We start from the raw sequence: 15,408 nt of genomic DNA, 5'->3' as shown, positions 1-15,408 counted from the left end.
CTGGCCCATCTCTGCTTCACCAGTCTTCCATCCGAAGGATTGCTTTGTTGAGGGTAACCTTCTAGCATGGTGTCTACTGGTCTTTTTTTTTTTTTTTAAGCTGCAAGAGCAGAATCTCTACAGTGACTTTGAAGAGAAACAAATTCACACAGATAGACATGTTGGAAACAAACACAGGCTGAGAGTCACTTTTACAAGCTTCTTTATGAAATTGATGTTGCCCCTGGTCTGGGGGGGAAGATATAGTGCAAGAATGACTTTGTACATGCTACTGAATTCAGATATCCCTGGATGACCAGACTTTGGTCAGCTACAGCATCAACAAACACTGGACTTCTGAGCTCTGCAGACAGTTAGTGCTCGCTCACACTAGCATCATGTTGGAATGAGCGGGTGACTTCCTCCCAGCGTCACAGGATGTCTCCTAAGCTAGGGAATTCAGTCAGTATGGCTTCTAACTCTCGCTATGGTAAGGCAAATCTTTCCTTTTGCTAACCAAGGTTTAAATTAATTCTTTTTGGCCACAGTTTGAAACTTGAAGTGAGGCTCTTAATACCAAATCTAGGCCTTTTTAAAGTGGCTTTCCGTTTTTTAAAGGTGTCAAAAACCTGTAGTAATACCCCTTGAATTGAGGGTCTGTGGGAGCGTGCATAACAACCACGGTTTTAGTCTTTCAGAGTTGAACTGTAGACTCTGACTTCTGGGAGCTAGGTTTGCAAATATTGACCTTTCTTTAAAAAAAAAAAACAAAACAAAAAACACAGACAAAACAGGCATCAAGTTAACAAAACAACATCTGACAAGAACAATTACAGACTTACAAAATACACAGTTCTGATTTTTGCCATAAATAAACACATTACAAACAATGAGCATTTTCATTGGCCAGGAAATATGGCAGAATGATGGAGAGATGAGAATCCAAGGAATTGAGTATGGTATTAATTAGGCACATTTTTTCTAACTTATGTAACTCAAACCCACTAGAGAGATTCTTGAACTTTACTCATGCTGCAGGTTGATTGGCACGGTTTAATGTACTATATAGTTCATCAGTGGTGTTGAACTAAAGGAAAGAAAAAGGTCACAGTGCAGTACTCACTGTTGTCTGGTCTGAGTGCCTGCAAAGGCTAACTGAATTAGTTAGAAGTGTGTAGGAGGATCATGTCTCTGAGAAACGTGGGGAGTTGGGGTGGGCAAAGAGCAGAAGGGTTTATCCCTCCATGGAAAATGTGTAATGTCAGTGACTCTGAACTGGTGTTCTGAGCATGTCAGTGGACACGGAGCAGGCAGGTGTATCAGCTGCCGTCCCCTCTCTGACAGCTGCCAGTCCGCAGTAGTGTTCACAGCGGGAAGGAGTGAGTCAAAGCACAGCTGACAGGCAAAATCTTTTCAGAGGAAACGTGTCAGGCTCCCTCCTGTGAGCTCTTCCTGGAAGTTTGCCTCTTGGGCGCTGTGCAAGGCTGGCTCGATGGGACCAGCACAAATGCACACGTGTGTGCAAGCACACACGCAGTGTCTCACCTCAGAGCCAGTGCGGCCAGTCGGTCTGCAAAATAAATAGGGAAGGCAGGAGCACATGTGCCATCCTCTATAAACAAAGGATTGGAAGAACCTGGGCTCCACCTCCCAGGACTGACGGATAAAGTGCTTTCTCAGAAGGGTTCAGGCACAAACACGGGGCTGCCCTTATTTCCGGAAGGGTGTCAGCCTGCTGATGTTCTGCCAGAAGTTCGAGGGCTTGCGCTTGGGCTCTGCCAGCATGAAGACTTGCTGCTGAGGGAGCGTCGTAGGGAGGGTGGGATGCTTCTGACGCATCAGAAAGTCATAGTATGGCCTGGTGACAGCTGTGATGAGAAGGAAGTGGGGAAGCATGTTAGTTGAGCACAGCTCCCTTCCCCACCCCCTGCCCAGTCCCTGTTAAAGCTGCAGGGCAGTGAACTGGGTTTGTCTTAGTATTACTGTTAGTTTCAGCACTGCTTTTTTAGGATTAGAGTTGCTGCTGTGGAAGTCCCAGAAATGTGAAGCATAACTGACAGGTGTTGTCACCACTACAGCAGGGCTAAATAGCTGTACCTTATCATTAATGACAAACAACTGCTGACTTTAGTTGTTTTGGGAGAAGCAGCCGATGTGCATGTGCCTCTGTTGCCGTTACAACTTCCCGCGCTGGATTTCTGAGTCGTAATGGCCAGTGCCCAGCCCGCAGACAGGGGTGGCTTGTGGGGTCTCATCTATTGCTTCACCCCTAGGGCTTTGTGCTGTTAGAGAGGTCTGGCCTCCTTCCAAACTTCCCTCTGCAGCCAAATCTTAGTTCTGACTTGTTTTGAAATTTAGCCAAGCTTTCTTACTGGAGACTTGGCTGGGATTTAACTGCTGGCTGGTACCACCAAGAGGAAGTGGTTGCATTTCTGTGGGTCCAGAGGAAAGCAAGTGACATCTCTTCCTCTGGATATAAAGAGGGGTGGTGGCATCACAAAGGGGAGTAGTAGGAATCTTCAGCTGACAGTGCTGTGGGTACAGGAACCTTCCTTTCTGTTGCTTGAGTTCACACTCCCTTGGCAGCTGCTAAATCTTCCTTGTCTCTTAAAGTAAGTTTTAATGAACAGCTCTGTCAATGAGCATGGTATCTACCCACGGCGTTCTGCCAAAATCACAGGTTTCAAAGCATCTTCCACAGGCACAGCTGCCCAGGCGGGAATAGTCCCTGCTGTAGTGACCTTTATGGACCCTCTTTGCATCATAGAATTATTTAGGTTGGAAAAGACCTTTACGGTTATCGAGTCCAATCCCCAGTCACGGGGATTACCACAAAACTTAGTCTTGTCTTTTCACAAAGGGAATGCCATACTGCTTGGAGAGCCTGCCTTCCCAGGCGAGGCTGTGAACTAGCCTTTGAACAGAAGCTGCCTGCTTGTATGTGACTGTGATTTCTGGCACAGCGCTCAGCGATTAGGTGCAAAGCAGCTCTCCTGGAGTTAGGAGTAGTTTCCTGACTCCAGCTGTCTGAATCTGTCAGGAACTATACTGCAGATTGTCACATCAGAGCTCACCATCTGGCCTTCTCAAGAGTTTGTTAATGCCATTTCATTGAAACTATTCCCATAGAGTAAATGTAGAACCACCCCCCGTTCTAGCAGCATTTATATGTTCAGGTGTGACTCACCCTTAGGCTTCCCAGTATGCTGCTGCTTGCTGGCATTCAGCATTGCCTGCTTTTTCTGCACCTCTGTGATTGAAAAACCTTGAAGATAAAGTAGAGTTTGTCAGCAGCAGGTCATCATTTTGTATCTCATGAGAAGACACTGGCATAGACAGGAAGGGAAATGCGGGGGTAGGAAAATGCCTGAGGTGAGAGGTCACAAGCCAAAATTACTCCCAAAGCTGGAAGGGGCACGTACTACCCCCCCAGCTTGTGCTGCGCTGCACAACTCTCCCTACCTCTCATGCGAGGTTTGCTGCCTGCCGTTCCCCCCATGCTTTGCTGGGTGAAGAAGCCAGTCCAGACCAGTTGTGCTTCTAATCTCAGTAGATCACACATGTTTGAGTTAAGCAGCATTTGGAAAAAACAATGAAAACCCTCTCTCACAGTGAGAACCCTTGACTGAACATGTTTTGTATTGATACTGCCAAGTTGGGCACTCACACTATACTGCAAAACAATAGAAGCTGTATGTAATGTATTGGCTATTTTGTCAGCCCTACCTGAACGCGTTAAAAACACATCAGCTCCCAGAGGACGTACTGCAGTGTCTGCTCACAGTGGTTTGGTGTTGGTTGTTTTTTTTTTTAATTCCACAGATTCATTCAGAATGTGCAGTTCAGCAGCCCAGAGCTGGATTGGAGTATGGACTGGCTTCCTCCCTTTCACTCCTATGCATTGGCTGGTGGTTAAAAAAAGAAAAATAAACACTGCCTCAGAGCGTTGCTCTTCCCTACCTGTCTCCTGGTCGAGCTGAACCTGTCTCCTTTCATTCTCAAATGCCTTCAGCCAGCGCTGTTTCTGCTCAGGCTTTTTTGCACAGAATAAGTGGACTTCCTCAGTGTCTCGGCAGTGCAATTTAAATGCATTTTTCACGCTGATATTGAAGTCCTTGTCCTTCCCATCTTCTACATCCAGTATTTCCATATCATCCATGTTGATCCGACTCTTATAATACAAGATGTCCCGGCGCAGAAGGTCCTGTAAGAGAGATCATACAGACTCATACAGATGTTACTGTTCCTGTCCTGTCCCTTCCTTAAACATCTGCTTTCTTTGATACGATGGAGAAATTTAATCTTCTTGGCAGTCATTACAGTCTGTAAGAAAAAAATTGATACTGGATTTGAATCTACAAAATCGCAGAGTACTAAGCTCCTGTTGGCCGTGAGGGGAATCTCATGGTTTCTTAGAGTGGTGGGGTCAGGATAAGCTGGCATCTACCCTTGTGGGCTATCAGCTGCCCTGAAGAGCTCTGAATAAGAAGCAAGCTTGTGTTCTTACACGTGATCCCAAATCCTCACTAAGCCAGTGTCAGAAAATAGTATTTGAATCCTACAGTCCCAGTTAGAAAGCCAAAAAAATGCTGGTTAGCTGTGGGGTTTTGTGTTGACAATGAAAAGTAAATTTGAGAGCAGTGATAAAACAGTGAGGGTCTCATGCCTAAGTTACCTGGAGCTACCTGTATGCCACGGATTATGCAAAAAAAAAAAAAAAGATGGCATGTTCAATTCTGAAATTCCAATAGAAGATACCTTTCATTTGCTCTATGAAGGAAGATTTCTTTTATTACTTAGGTTATGAAAAATAGCATGTACTTACAGACTTACATATGATGTCAATATGGTCTTACTGACCGTCAAGGCCCACAGCTCTTCATCAAAGCTGCAGTTACCTTCTGAATATGATATTAATACCATGTGGCAGTATTTGAAAAAAAAAAAAACCACAGCGTATTTAAAAGAAAATGGGTGACAATGCTCATACTTGAGTTGTATAAAATAAACCCATTAACGCTGGAAGCAGTGCAATGCTTTCCTCTCTTGCTATGAGAATTAGGCCAGCAGTTAGTTCCTGTAGCCTATTGCTGTGGTCAGGCACAGAACACACCAGGACGTCAGAGAAAAGACTGAAACGAATGCACATAAAAATCTCTGTGCCAGAAGCACATACAATGCCAGTAAGTATTAAGGAAACAAAGAGGTAGAGAAGGAGTTCTTTAGCATTGTAATAGATAGCTTTTGTGCCTGGCTAGTGAGGTTACCTTCTTGCAGCAGACAAGCTGGTGATCGAAGAGGAAGAACATCCTCTGTTGGCTCTTGGCTTGAGGGTGGGAGATTTTGGTTAATTCCCCAGAATAGATGAGTTCTGAGCTTCTGACTAGGACATCTTCACCCTGAGAACAGCACAAAGAACAGGTTGGTCTCAGCCATCTGAAAACGGGAGAGAAGTCTCATAGGAGAACCTCAGCTTGGCTGAGGGGCCTGTGTGGCTGTGGGGTGCTGATGAAACTCTCCTCTGGGAATGAGAGGGAGCCTCTGTGCTGGAGGACAGTCCTTGTCACGTCAGGGAGACACTGCCCTTGGCAGCTAGGGAATGGGAACTGAATTTGATAAGAACAATAGTGTGTTAAATGAAAAAATCTCCTGTTCCAGGGCCTCCGCTCAGGGCAGCTGATCCATCCCTGACGTTAAAGGAGGCACACAAGCAGAGAGCTGAGAATTTAGCCTGACATCCTTGGGGAGGGAGACGGTCTGGTTTTATTGAGTCTAGGATTTAGAAAATTAGTAGTTTTGTTTCTTTTATTAGCAATTTTTTTTTAAATGAGGGTACAGGGAACCTTGGCTTCCTTTGCCACTGTATTGGAGCTTGCCTTTCTGCAAGAATAATGTGGCTTCTTAAGCATTAAGGGGCAATTCTGCCCATCTTGAAAGTTTGAAATCACTCAAGATAAAATGGGGGGCAAGAGGAAAATAATAGGATTTCACCAACCTACATGCTAATTTTATTCTGCAAGGAAAATGGGGAAGCAGAAATCCCAGGGAACATGCAAAGGCAGCTGGTCTAGCTGGGTTATGTGCTAGACCTTTTCAGTTGTACTAAAAGATGACTTGTGTTTAAATAAAAAAAGCCACACACAGATGGGGGCAGCAGAACTGAGGAAGGGCTAGATAGTAATCCTTGTGAAGATCTTCCTGTAGGCAGAAGCTGTTGGAGCGGGGGGAAGAGGGGCAACACAGAACATTCAATTCATAGGGAAAGTAAGTCTCTTACCTCCCAGTCTTCTATCGAACTCTGCCACTGAGCAATTTTGTCAATGTTCTCCAGCCGCCGCTTTCTCTCATTGATGAGCCGAGCAACGTTCTTCATGGCATTTAAGGCAGCTTCAACATCTTTAAAATCCCTAGGGTAGGGCAGAGGTGTTAGGCATGACAAAATGACATGTGCTTATTGTACCTACACCCCAAAGGAATGCAGTCTACCATGGTCTGGGGCTGGAGAGCAGAAAACATGAGTTCCACTTGCAGTTTCCCAGCTGTTTGATACTGGAAGTCGGAGGTCCATGTTTCTGTGGGCAGCTTTTTTAGACGTGTGCTGGTTTTGAGGCACAGATTATAGTCTTGTAGCAAATCTAGGCCCAATTTGCGGAAGGGAAGGGGGTAAGCAATCAAATTCAGCCACAGAGGTGTAAATATGAGTTGCTGGAAGAATCTCCAGGGCTTTCCAAGCCTCATTTTTTTCCCCGCAGCATAATACAATGTATTCATAATGCCACTGTTTTCATACAGGGACTAATTCTGTCATGCATAGGTGAGGCAGTTCAGCAATAACTGGCTTCACTTCAAACAGGAGCCGATGGTTTGTCTGGAAGGGTAGGACAGAAGCTGATCTACCCTCCCCCACACGCCATCTGCTGCCATCAGCTACTTCTGCCGAGTTTAGAGTAGCTGGGAAGGAGCTGTTCTGCACAACTTGTCTGTAACGCAGTTCTCAAAACATCTGTGTACTGTATTAGGGAGCTTTCTGTTAAGAGATCAGCTTCAGAACAACATGCTTAGAGATTTAATAACCCATGCTTAAAACTGTTCTGAGAAATAGCAGTGTTGTAAGTAGGAAGGTAAAATTAAGTCAAGCCACAATGGAACGCTTTCCTTTAATACAGATATTTCATGTTTTATTTCTGTAGCTAATTATTTCAGATGCTTGATTAAGTGACATAGTTATTTGAGCCAAGGGCAGTGCCTTCACCCTAAAATGGAGCAATGGATTTGGAGACTTTTGGGCTAGTGCTGAAGAGGCACCAAGTGTGCATGGTTTGACTGCTGTAGGCCACGACTTCCCACTGGGGAAGCACTGGGCAAAATTCATGACTAACCCTTAGCCCTGACAGGGTATGGTGTAGTTACATGGACATTTCTGTGTATATTCAACCAGTGCTTTTGGAGGCAAAGTTTTCAACACCATGACCGGAAACATTTAACTCCAAAGTATGTATGTGCTGGTATCACAGATATGTGGGCCAAATAATATAGAAAAGTACCATTGATAAGGTGGGCCTTGAAACTCCAGGTCTGTAACAGGCAAGAAAGCCTAGTGCTACTGTAATGGAAAATGATGTATTTGATAGAAAAATACTTTTTTTTTCCTGGTTTCTACAAGGTAACACAGAAGAATCGTAGTATCGGCTGCTCTTGGCAAGCTGCCCTCAATACACAATTCTGCATTAGTAGTCCATTTCCATGAGACCAGTTTTGCTCCTTCCCTCCCCATCGTGCTGACCTACCTGTGTTGGGGGTTGGTGTATTTGAGCAGTTCAGCCAGTTGCAGTGGATATTTGCAGATTTTCTGCACGGGAGTCAGCAGAAACCCATCCAGAGAGATGTCGATCATCTTCTGCAGCAGGCGGCAGGCTTCGAAGAAGTAGACGTACTTGTTAACTTTGGTGAGGCGGGACAGCTCCATGCAGGCATTGGGGTGGTTGTTGCAGTATTCAGAGTATATCTGAAACTCTGTTTGCTACAAGGGAAATGAAGGGATTTACTGTCCATGTTCTTTAGGGTGATGGCCTGGCTCAAACTGCTGTGTGCGAGTTCCCTGTGTAGATGCTACTCCTTTATCACATGGGGCTGTTTGGTAATTTGTATCCTCCCCTGACTTTGAAGCCCAGAGACCTAAAGCTGGCGATGGGCAGGGTATATTACAAGTTACAGCATGTGCAGCTTATCTGAAAGACCGAGACATTTCCATGTATTCTGGCCTGGGCTCAGCAAATGTTTTTAATGACCGGATCAGCAGTTGCTGATCCTGCACTGACCTGAAAATACCATAGCTGTAAACTCGGGTCCAGCTCGAGATCTTGGAATCTTCCTACATTTTTGTGTAAAGCAGCATGGTCTGGAAGGGACTATAGTGCTCAGAAGCTGAGGCACTTTGAGAATGTTCTTTCCACAGTCACAAGAGCTAAAGGATGTTTAGTTCGGAGGTGGGTAGTGGTGTTTAATTTGGTTGGGTGGGTTTTTTAAACAGAGCTTCAGTTCTGTCAGATCAATTTCTAAATCCTCTGGCTTAATCCATGCTTAGCTACCCCTTTCCCATGAAGTCAAATTTACTTACATATTCCAAGAAGCATGAGCCGACCTCACTCAAATGTGGGTGGTCTTTGTTGAATTTCTTCTCTAGTGCTTTAACAAATTTCTTCTGGCACCTGTAGATGTCCTCAATATTCCCAAAGATTGTCTTCAGCTGTTCTTCTGTAAACATGTCAGCTCTTTTGCGGCACTGCTTAATGTAACCCTAGGAGGAAACCAAATTGGAAAGCTTCCTGGGCACTTGCTCTGTGGCCTTTGGTTATCAACAGAAAACCCCATGGACTGTAGTCAGTTGTACACAAGGTTCCTGTACCCTCTTCCTGCATAGGTGCATCCATGTTTTAGCAATTACTTCCTCTAATACCACCCAAAACATGGTAGAAATAGAAACCAAGCCACAGTTACATCACTGCCTTAAATGATACTGTAATCCGCACTTGAAGGAGTCCCAGAGCTGCTTTCTCTCCTGTTAAAAACACCTTTATCTGTCTGCAGGCTTAGGGGTGTTCTGACCCTAGTACCGATCCACTGATAGATTTAGGCCATTTAAATCCAGTTGCGATCTGGTTGGATGCTTGTGTTAGGAAATGCCTGGTTGACTCAAGAGAGAAGGGCGGCGCAAAGGACATGGGGGGACAGTGTAGGAGGAAGGGCTTGTTTGGTAAGCGTGTGCTGCTTTTCCCCAGCTGGCTCTCCTGGAAGGCATTATATTTTTGTGTCATTTCAGCAAAGAACTACGTTCCTGCAAAACTCTTTTCAATTACCTTCATTTACCCCCGTGTATATGACAGCATGTCTCTTCTGGAAGAGGTGTCGCAATACTCAGCATATTTGCAAGTGAAAGACCTAATTGGCTGAACATCCCCCAGTTGTTTTGATCTGAGCATGACTTGCCTGAAGGCTGGAGTTGCTGATTATATTACCTCAGAACATATATTAAAGAGGACAGCAATGCTAGACATTTACTTTACTCTGGCTTGGGAAATTCAATTAATTCCATTTAATCATAGCCCAAGTAGGTGCTCCAAATACAGAGGCATTTGGGATATTGCTGTAATGAATTGTCTCCTGTTTTCTAAGCATGCAACGCCATTTAGCAGAGCAGGCTCTGATGGAAATACAGTCTCATTTTCAGAAAAGAAAAGTTACCTGCTTAGGGTAACTCTCTGGGCAAGAATGGGACATACTCTATTATCCTTCAGACAAGTTCTGACATTCACTTCCCCTTTATTCCGTTACCTCACAAATGTCCTTCAGATGCTTGATGTAGTCTCTCTCTGTGCTTATGATCTCATTGATGACATTGGTCCTCATTTGATCTTTGGTGGTCTGCCCCATCCCAAAGCGGCGGGTGCCACTGCTGGAGTCGTCTTCTTTACCACCCTCTACCTTCAGGGGATAATCTTCCAAAGGTTCATCCTGGTTTACTCGCAGCTGTGACAGACACACAAGATGTTCACCGTTTGTATTGCTAAACACAAGTCTTCCAAGGAGAAGAAGTTTGGGACAGTGGACTGAATGGCAGACAAAGATTGAGCTAGGATAAGGAGCGAAGAGGGCTGCTATGTGTATATTACTTGTAAACATATTTTCCTCTTGAGGAAGCTAAGGCTAGAGAGTTTTGGGAAGGTACGTGTGCTGCTCCTACTGTGTGACATGGGTGGTTTTAAGCCGGCATCTCTTGTGGACAGAAGTCACAGGAATGATATTGAATCCTCCGGGAAGAATGCATACAAAATCAGGACAGGAAATGGTTTATCAAGTGAAATCTGCTTAGGTACTTGTGAGGGGATGCTTAGGGAGGGAGAGGGGAAACCAGTAAATAGTTGCTTTTTTATATAGCTTTTTTATATATTGTTTTTTATATATACAATATATAAATAACTCTCATACTATAAATAACAGATGGCCTCTCAGTATCTGCTTCCCCAAGATTATTTAAAGTTAATTTATTGTTAATATAAGGCCGATACAGATGCCAGTGGGCATATAATGTGGTAAGGAATGGCATTACATTACAGGGCTTCATAGTGCCCGTCAGATGGCAGCACAGCACGAGCAGAGAAGAACATCAGCGTTTTGTAGGCACACCGTCCTACAGAGTCTATATTATCAACAGTAGCAGAGTACCTTAGTTAATAGCAGGCAATTATGGGTGCATTTCGCTTTTGAACTTTCTTTTATGTAGTAGTAATGTAGCTCTTAGAGTGCCCATGGGAATATTTTGTACACAACTCAGCACAGAGAAGAAGTGAAAAACGGGAAAGTGGGAACATGGATAACTATAGGCATTTTTAGTACAATGACACAGAACTGCTTTAAACTTTTAATGTAGTTTGTTTTAGGCAGGATTACTTACCACTTGATACACATATATCTACATATAAAAATAGTGCATACCCATCCCTTGTCAGCATAGCATAGATTACGTTTACTCACAGTTTACAGCTGGTGAAGGGCTCAAGATGTGCAATCCTGGTTTTCCTTCACTGCGAGCAGAACAACATTGGCTAGTCTTAAACTCAGACCTTGGCCTGAAACTTGTGTGGAGTAACTGAGAGACCTGGAGATTTATCCAGGTCCCCAAACATATCAGCCTTCCCAGCAGTAAGCTTGAGACCCAGTGATAATTAGCAGCAAGTCTTCACTCAGATGCTTGAATAAGTGCTGTAATTACTCTGCTAAAGAACTTGTAACTCTGCAGCCCTAATGGCTAGCACTAGTCTGCTTGCCCCTGAAATACTATCACAGGTGTTTGCCAGCCAGGACAACAATGCAGCTTATCAGTAACGTGAAAGAAAAAAAGGCCTGTATTTTGACTGTGAAAAAAGCAGTTCCCGTCCCCACCAGAGAGTTTGGTCCTAGTAATCTTACTTGCAAAAACATCCACAGTTCATAATGGTTATCCAGCTGAGACTGTCTCCTGCAATCTATAACAAAGCATTTCAAAACTTTTATAGCACTATCTGTCCCACTGCTCCAAGAACTTTTGCTACAGACGCCAGATCACCTCGTATCACCTCCTTTCATGCTTCAGCTGGTTTTGGGTCACTTGTGATCTGAAGTGACCCAGATAAAGAGCTAAAGGGCTTAGAATCTCTGCCCTTGGGCACCTAATTGCCTTTGCAGTACCGAAGAGCCTGCCGTGAAGCGGTGAAAGCAGAGTTAGGCATCCACACCAACAGTCACAGCCCAAAGAAAGGAAAAAAGCCTTTCTCCTCACACCAGGAAAGGAGTGCACAGCAGTTACCAGACTCTTGTTTTACCCCCGACTTGCACAGAGAATTCAGATGTGTTTCAGAATGCTCTGTTGGAAATTAATCCAACCTCTGCAGCACACAGCTTGGACTGTCTGGGCTGTTCTATATAGCTATTTCTGTATGGTCTTTGTAGCTGGCAGTGGGGCCTTGGCCCACAAGCCTTGGCCCAAAAGCATCAAGTGTTTCATATCTCTCCCCTCATCAGTTGTCCCACATGACATCCAAGACATTTTTTGTGTTTTTCTCCTCCATTTTTAAATGCCTGGAATACAATGCTGTGTGGTAGCCCATCAGCCTGATGTTTTTAAAACTCCAGGGCTAAAAGAAGGTAGGTGTGTGCATGAGTCAGGTGGTTGCGTACTTTGGGATGTGGCATTGCACTGGACCCAGCACCCAGGAGAAAGCTAAATTTGGTGCCATGCTTATCCATACAGTCTGAAGTGGACACTAGAGTGAAGAGCTCTGCCAGCGGCATCTGGGATTCCTCTAGGAGAGTATTTGTTGCTCCTGAAGGGGATGCTGCGTGCTTGGGCACAAACTAGCCTATACACATCTGGGTAAGGAGGAGCCCAGGCTGTAAACCACCATGCAGGGCAGCTCCCCAGCTGGCGCAGGGCAGCTTAGCTCCAGAGTCTGGAACTGAACCACCCTTGCCCTCATTTACTCGTGTAAAGAGGGACCTCTCCACACTGGTGGCAGCTCAGCTGGGAGGGCCCTATATACCATAGCCATCTGTAGAGGAATAGTAACAAGACATGTTGAACCAACTGTCTCTAGCAGTGAAAGTGCTTAGGAGTCACTACGGCACACTAAACCTAGCAAAAATGAACAAACACTCGGTGCTAATGGAGAGGCATAAAGAAACATCAAGCTCTTACCCGTACAAAGCTGGCTGGAAACCAGCCTTCGCTGTCCAGAATCCTCCCCCACCACCACTCCTTGTTGGTAGCATCCATTACTTCAATGACATCGCCGGCCTTGAATCCCAGCTCTTGGTCATCCATCGTGACGTGGTCCCAGAGGGCTTCTGCATACACCACGCTGCCATCACTGATGAGCTGTGGACAGAGCAAGTCAAACTGTCAGCTCCCCCCAGGAAAGCAGCGCGGTGTGCCAGTGTGGCTGCAGCTTTGGCACCATTGCTGCTGAGCCAAACAAGCGTTGATAACTGTTTACTCCCAATGAGCAATGTGAAAAGGAGTTGGTGCTAGTCTGACAGTTGTTTCGACTGACATTGCTCTCAATACCAGGCATTTAGAATCACTTGGATGCGGTCCGTTTACTACCGTAAAGAACATAAATTTGATGCTCTGGAATTTCTTACTGGTGACTGCCTCAGCCAGCAAACGAGACTCGGTGGTACATTATTGGTGGAGGATGCTCTTGTGCTGCCCGAGCAGCCCTGCTTTGGAAAGCCTTGAAATAAAACCTTGAGCATCAATGTTTAGAGACATACTTCAGAACAGAAAGTATTCTGAGGCCTCAGAGCTAGTCTAGGATGGATAGAGCCTTAAGTTTTTAAGGTGGTTAAACTTAGCACTTAAGCTGCTTAAAATAAGTCTTCCAAAGAATTCAAGTAATTATGCTAAGGGATAACGGTTATTTACTACATGTCCCATAGAGGGCCTACTCTAGGGAAAAAAGGACCCCCAGCAATTAAAAAAAAAATCAAAAACAAAACCAAAAAAACATCCCACATGGCTAGAGGCTGTGAGGGGGCTCTTGAACGCAGTGATGATTGTGTCTATACGTGGCTGATGCCATTCTCAACCACTCACACTTTAGCTATGGTGTAGCTAAGTAACACGTGAGACCTCTTGCAGTGGTGTATTTGTAACCTGGTCCTGCTGGCCACTACAACAGTAGTGCCTGCCCGATGCCCACAGGTTTATCATGTCACAGTCTCCTTTGAATTTCAACAACTACGGAGTTACACGCACAGGCTTCTCGGGGCCTGAGCATGACTAGGACTGAACACCAAGGATTTCCCCAAGAAGGCAGAGCGAATACTGGAGTCCTGCTAAAAAGGACTTATTCAGCCATTCTGGAGTGGCAGTGAAGCCCTATTTTTTCCAGAAAAACGGTGCAACAATAAATTCTGGGAAGGCAATGGAAAGAGCAGTCTGTGAGGCACGAGGGAGAAGGAGAACATCTACAAACCCACTGTCTGTGGTGTATCTCACAACATTGCAGCAGTATCACCACAGCCACATAATGCACGTGTCATCCGTGCTGGGCACCTTAGGTTGCTCAGTCACACAGTTAGTTATCTACTGCTCTGGGTTGCTATTTTTGCTCCTCCCCAAAGAAGAAAGATGCATGTTGTAAAAGAATGTCAGGATAATCGTGCCTACAGTAAATCAGGAGAGAGTTAACAAGGCATTTGAAAGAAAATTCAAATACAGTCTGCCTTTGGATAGCAAATGCCCCTTCACTGAACCAGAAACGGCTAAATGCAGTATTTCCATTCTGACAAAAAAACCAGGATGATGGGGAAAGAGAGGATGAGAGGTTCCCACTTATCTACATAGCCAGTGTGTCGGCACTCCCCATGCTGCCTTTTCTCAGCTGCCCTCCGCTGCACCACCACAGGGCTCAGTGCATCTTTACTGCAGGTTTCTGCTCTTCACAGAGGCGAGCAGTCACTTAGTGAGGCCCAGCAGGCAGGGAATGTAAGGGACATGCTGCTGTCATAGAGCCGGCCAGTGGCATGACGGGAAAATAATCCAAGAGTCTTAAACGGTGTCTCACTAGTCTAAGCTCCTATAGCAAGGACAGGCTCTGATCACAAGGCAAGTAGAGAAGCAGTATCGTTAGTCTCAGAAAACCAAACGTCAAGAGGGAGTGATGAACGCATCATGCAGCAGAGGCAGCTATGCCCAGTCAAATGGCAGGTATTTGTCCAAATGAGCTGTGGAGGGAAAGGATATTCGGGCTTGACAATTAATGCATACAGCTGTTATAGCTACGTGTGATGCTTTTTACACATAGTTCACTTCATAGGCATATTGCGTATAGTTTGACAAGCTTGAAGCATACTCAGCATTATGAATAAACCCTTTATTCATATTTTTGAAACACTTGTTAGTCTTGTCTGGCTTCTAGAAACTTAAGAGGTTTTAGCTTTCTAACAAAGTAGTGATGACTAGAGTAGGGAAGAGAGTGGATGTAAAAGTGTGTATTTTTCCAAAATCAGCTAGCAGATTTCAGTTACAGAACAGCTGGCCTGTGGATGATGGTGGATGTTATCTACTCTCAGAAAAGAGCTCTGCTGCTGCTTTCAGCAATCTGCCTGTGCACAACCCATCCATTTGTTTTAGCAGTCCAGCTTCAGTGACTAGTGACTCTGTGGACCCCAGCAGCTCTCTTCTGCAGGAAGAGAAGAGCAGTAACAGGGTGATGGGGTGGCTGAAGCTGAGTGTCTGGCCACCCCTATACAGAGGAGCTGGGTGATGCTCACACAGACTACTGGGGAGTCACCTGCACTTAGGTAAGCCCGACCAGCAGGTCATACCAGAGCTGCTGCCATACCATGCTGATCATGTATCCCTGTGGGTAAGGGCTGGCATATGCTAAT

The 15,408-nt window shown here is 45.1% G+C and overlaps 1 protein-coding gene across 2 annotated transcripts in view; it reads right to left on the bottom strand.

The window, feature by feature from the left end:
* Positions 1-797: 797 nt before the first annotated feature.
* The window catches only part of ARHGEF4 (Rho guanine nucleotide exchange factor (GEF) 4), a 44,808-nt gene continuing 30,197 nt past the window's right edge, over positions 798-15,408 (bottom strand). The window contains exons 2-10 of one of the 2 annotated variants that reach the window (XM_009572670.1): positions 12,710-12,889; positions 9,811-10,005; positions 8,597-8,776; positions 7,767-7,999; positions 6,257-6,386; positions 5,247-5,378; positions 3,940-4,183; positions 3,148-3,244; positions 798-1,840 (exon numbers count right to left, since the gene is read on the bottom strand). In XM_009572670.1, coding sequence (XP_009570965.1) covers positions 1,690-1,840; positions 3,148-3,244; positions 3,940-4,183; positions 5,247-5,378; positions 6,257-6,386; positions 7,767-7,999; positions 8,597-8,776; positions 9,811-10,005; positions 12,710-12,889 — 1,542 coding nt within the window. In that variant the 3' untranslated portion in view covers positions 798-1,689. Of the gene's footprint in view, positions 1,848-3,147; positions 3,245-3,939; positions 4,184-5,246; positions 5,379-6,256; positions 6,387-7,766; positions 8,000-8,596; positions 8,777-9,810; positions 10,006-12,709; positions 12,890-15,408 lie in introns of both variants that reach the window. The other variant, XM_009572671.1, reaches the window with a different exon arrangement.

The sequence above is a fragment of the Fulmarus glacialis genome, unplaced genomic scaffold, assembly GCF_000690835.1.
Source record: "Fulmarus glacialis isolate BGI_N327 unplaced genomic scaffold, ASM69083v1 scaffold34132, whole genome shotgun sequence".
Classification (NCBI taxonomy): Eukaryota; Metazoa; Chordata; class Aves; order Procellariiformes; family Procellariidae; genus Fulmarus; species Fulmarus glacialis.
The sequence above is the reverse complement of the archived record's forward strand: the minus strand, read 5'-3'. Positions and strand labels throughout refer to the sequence as shown.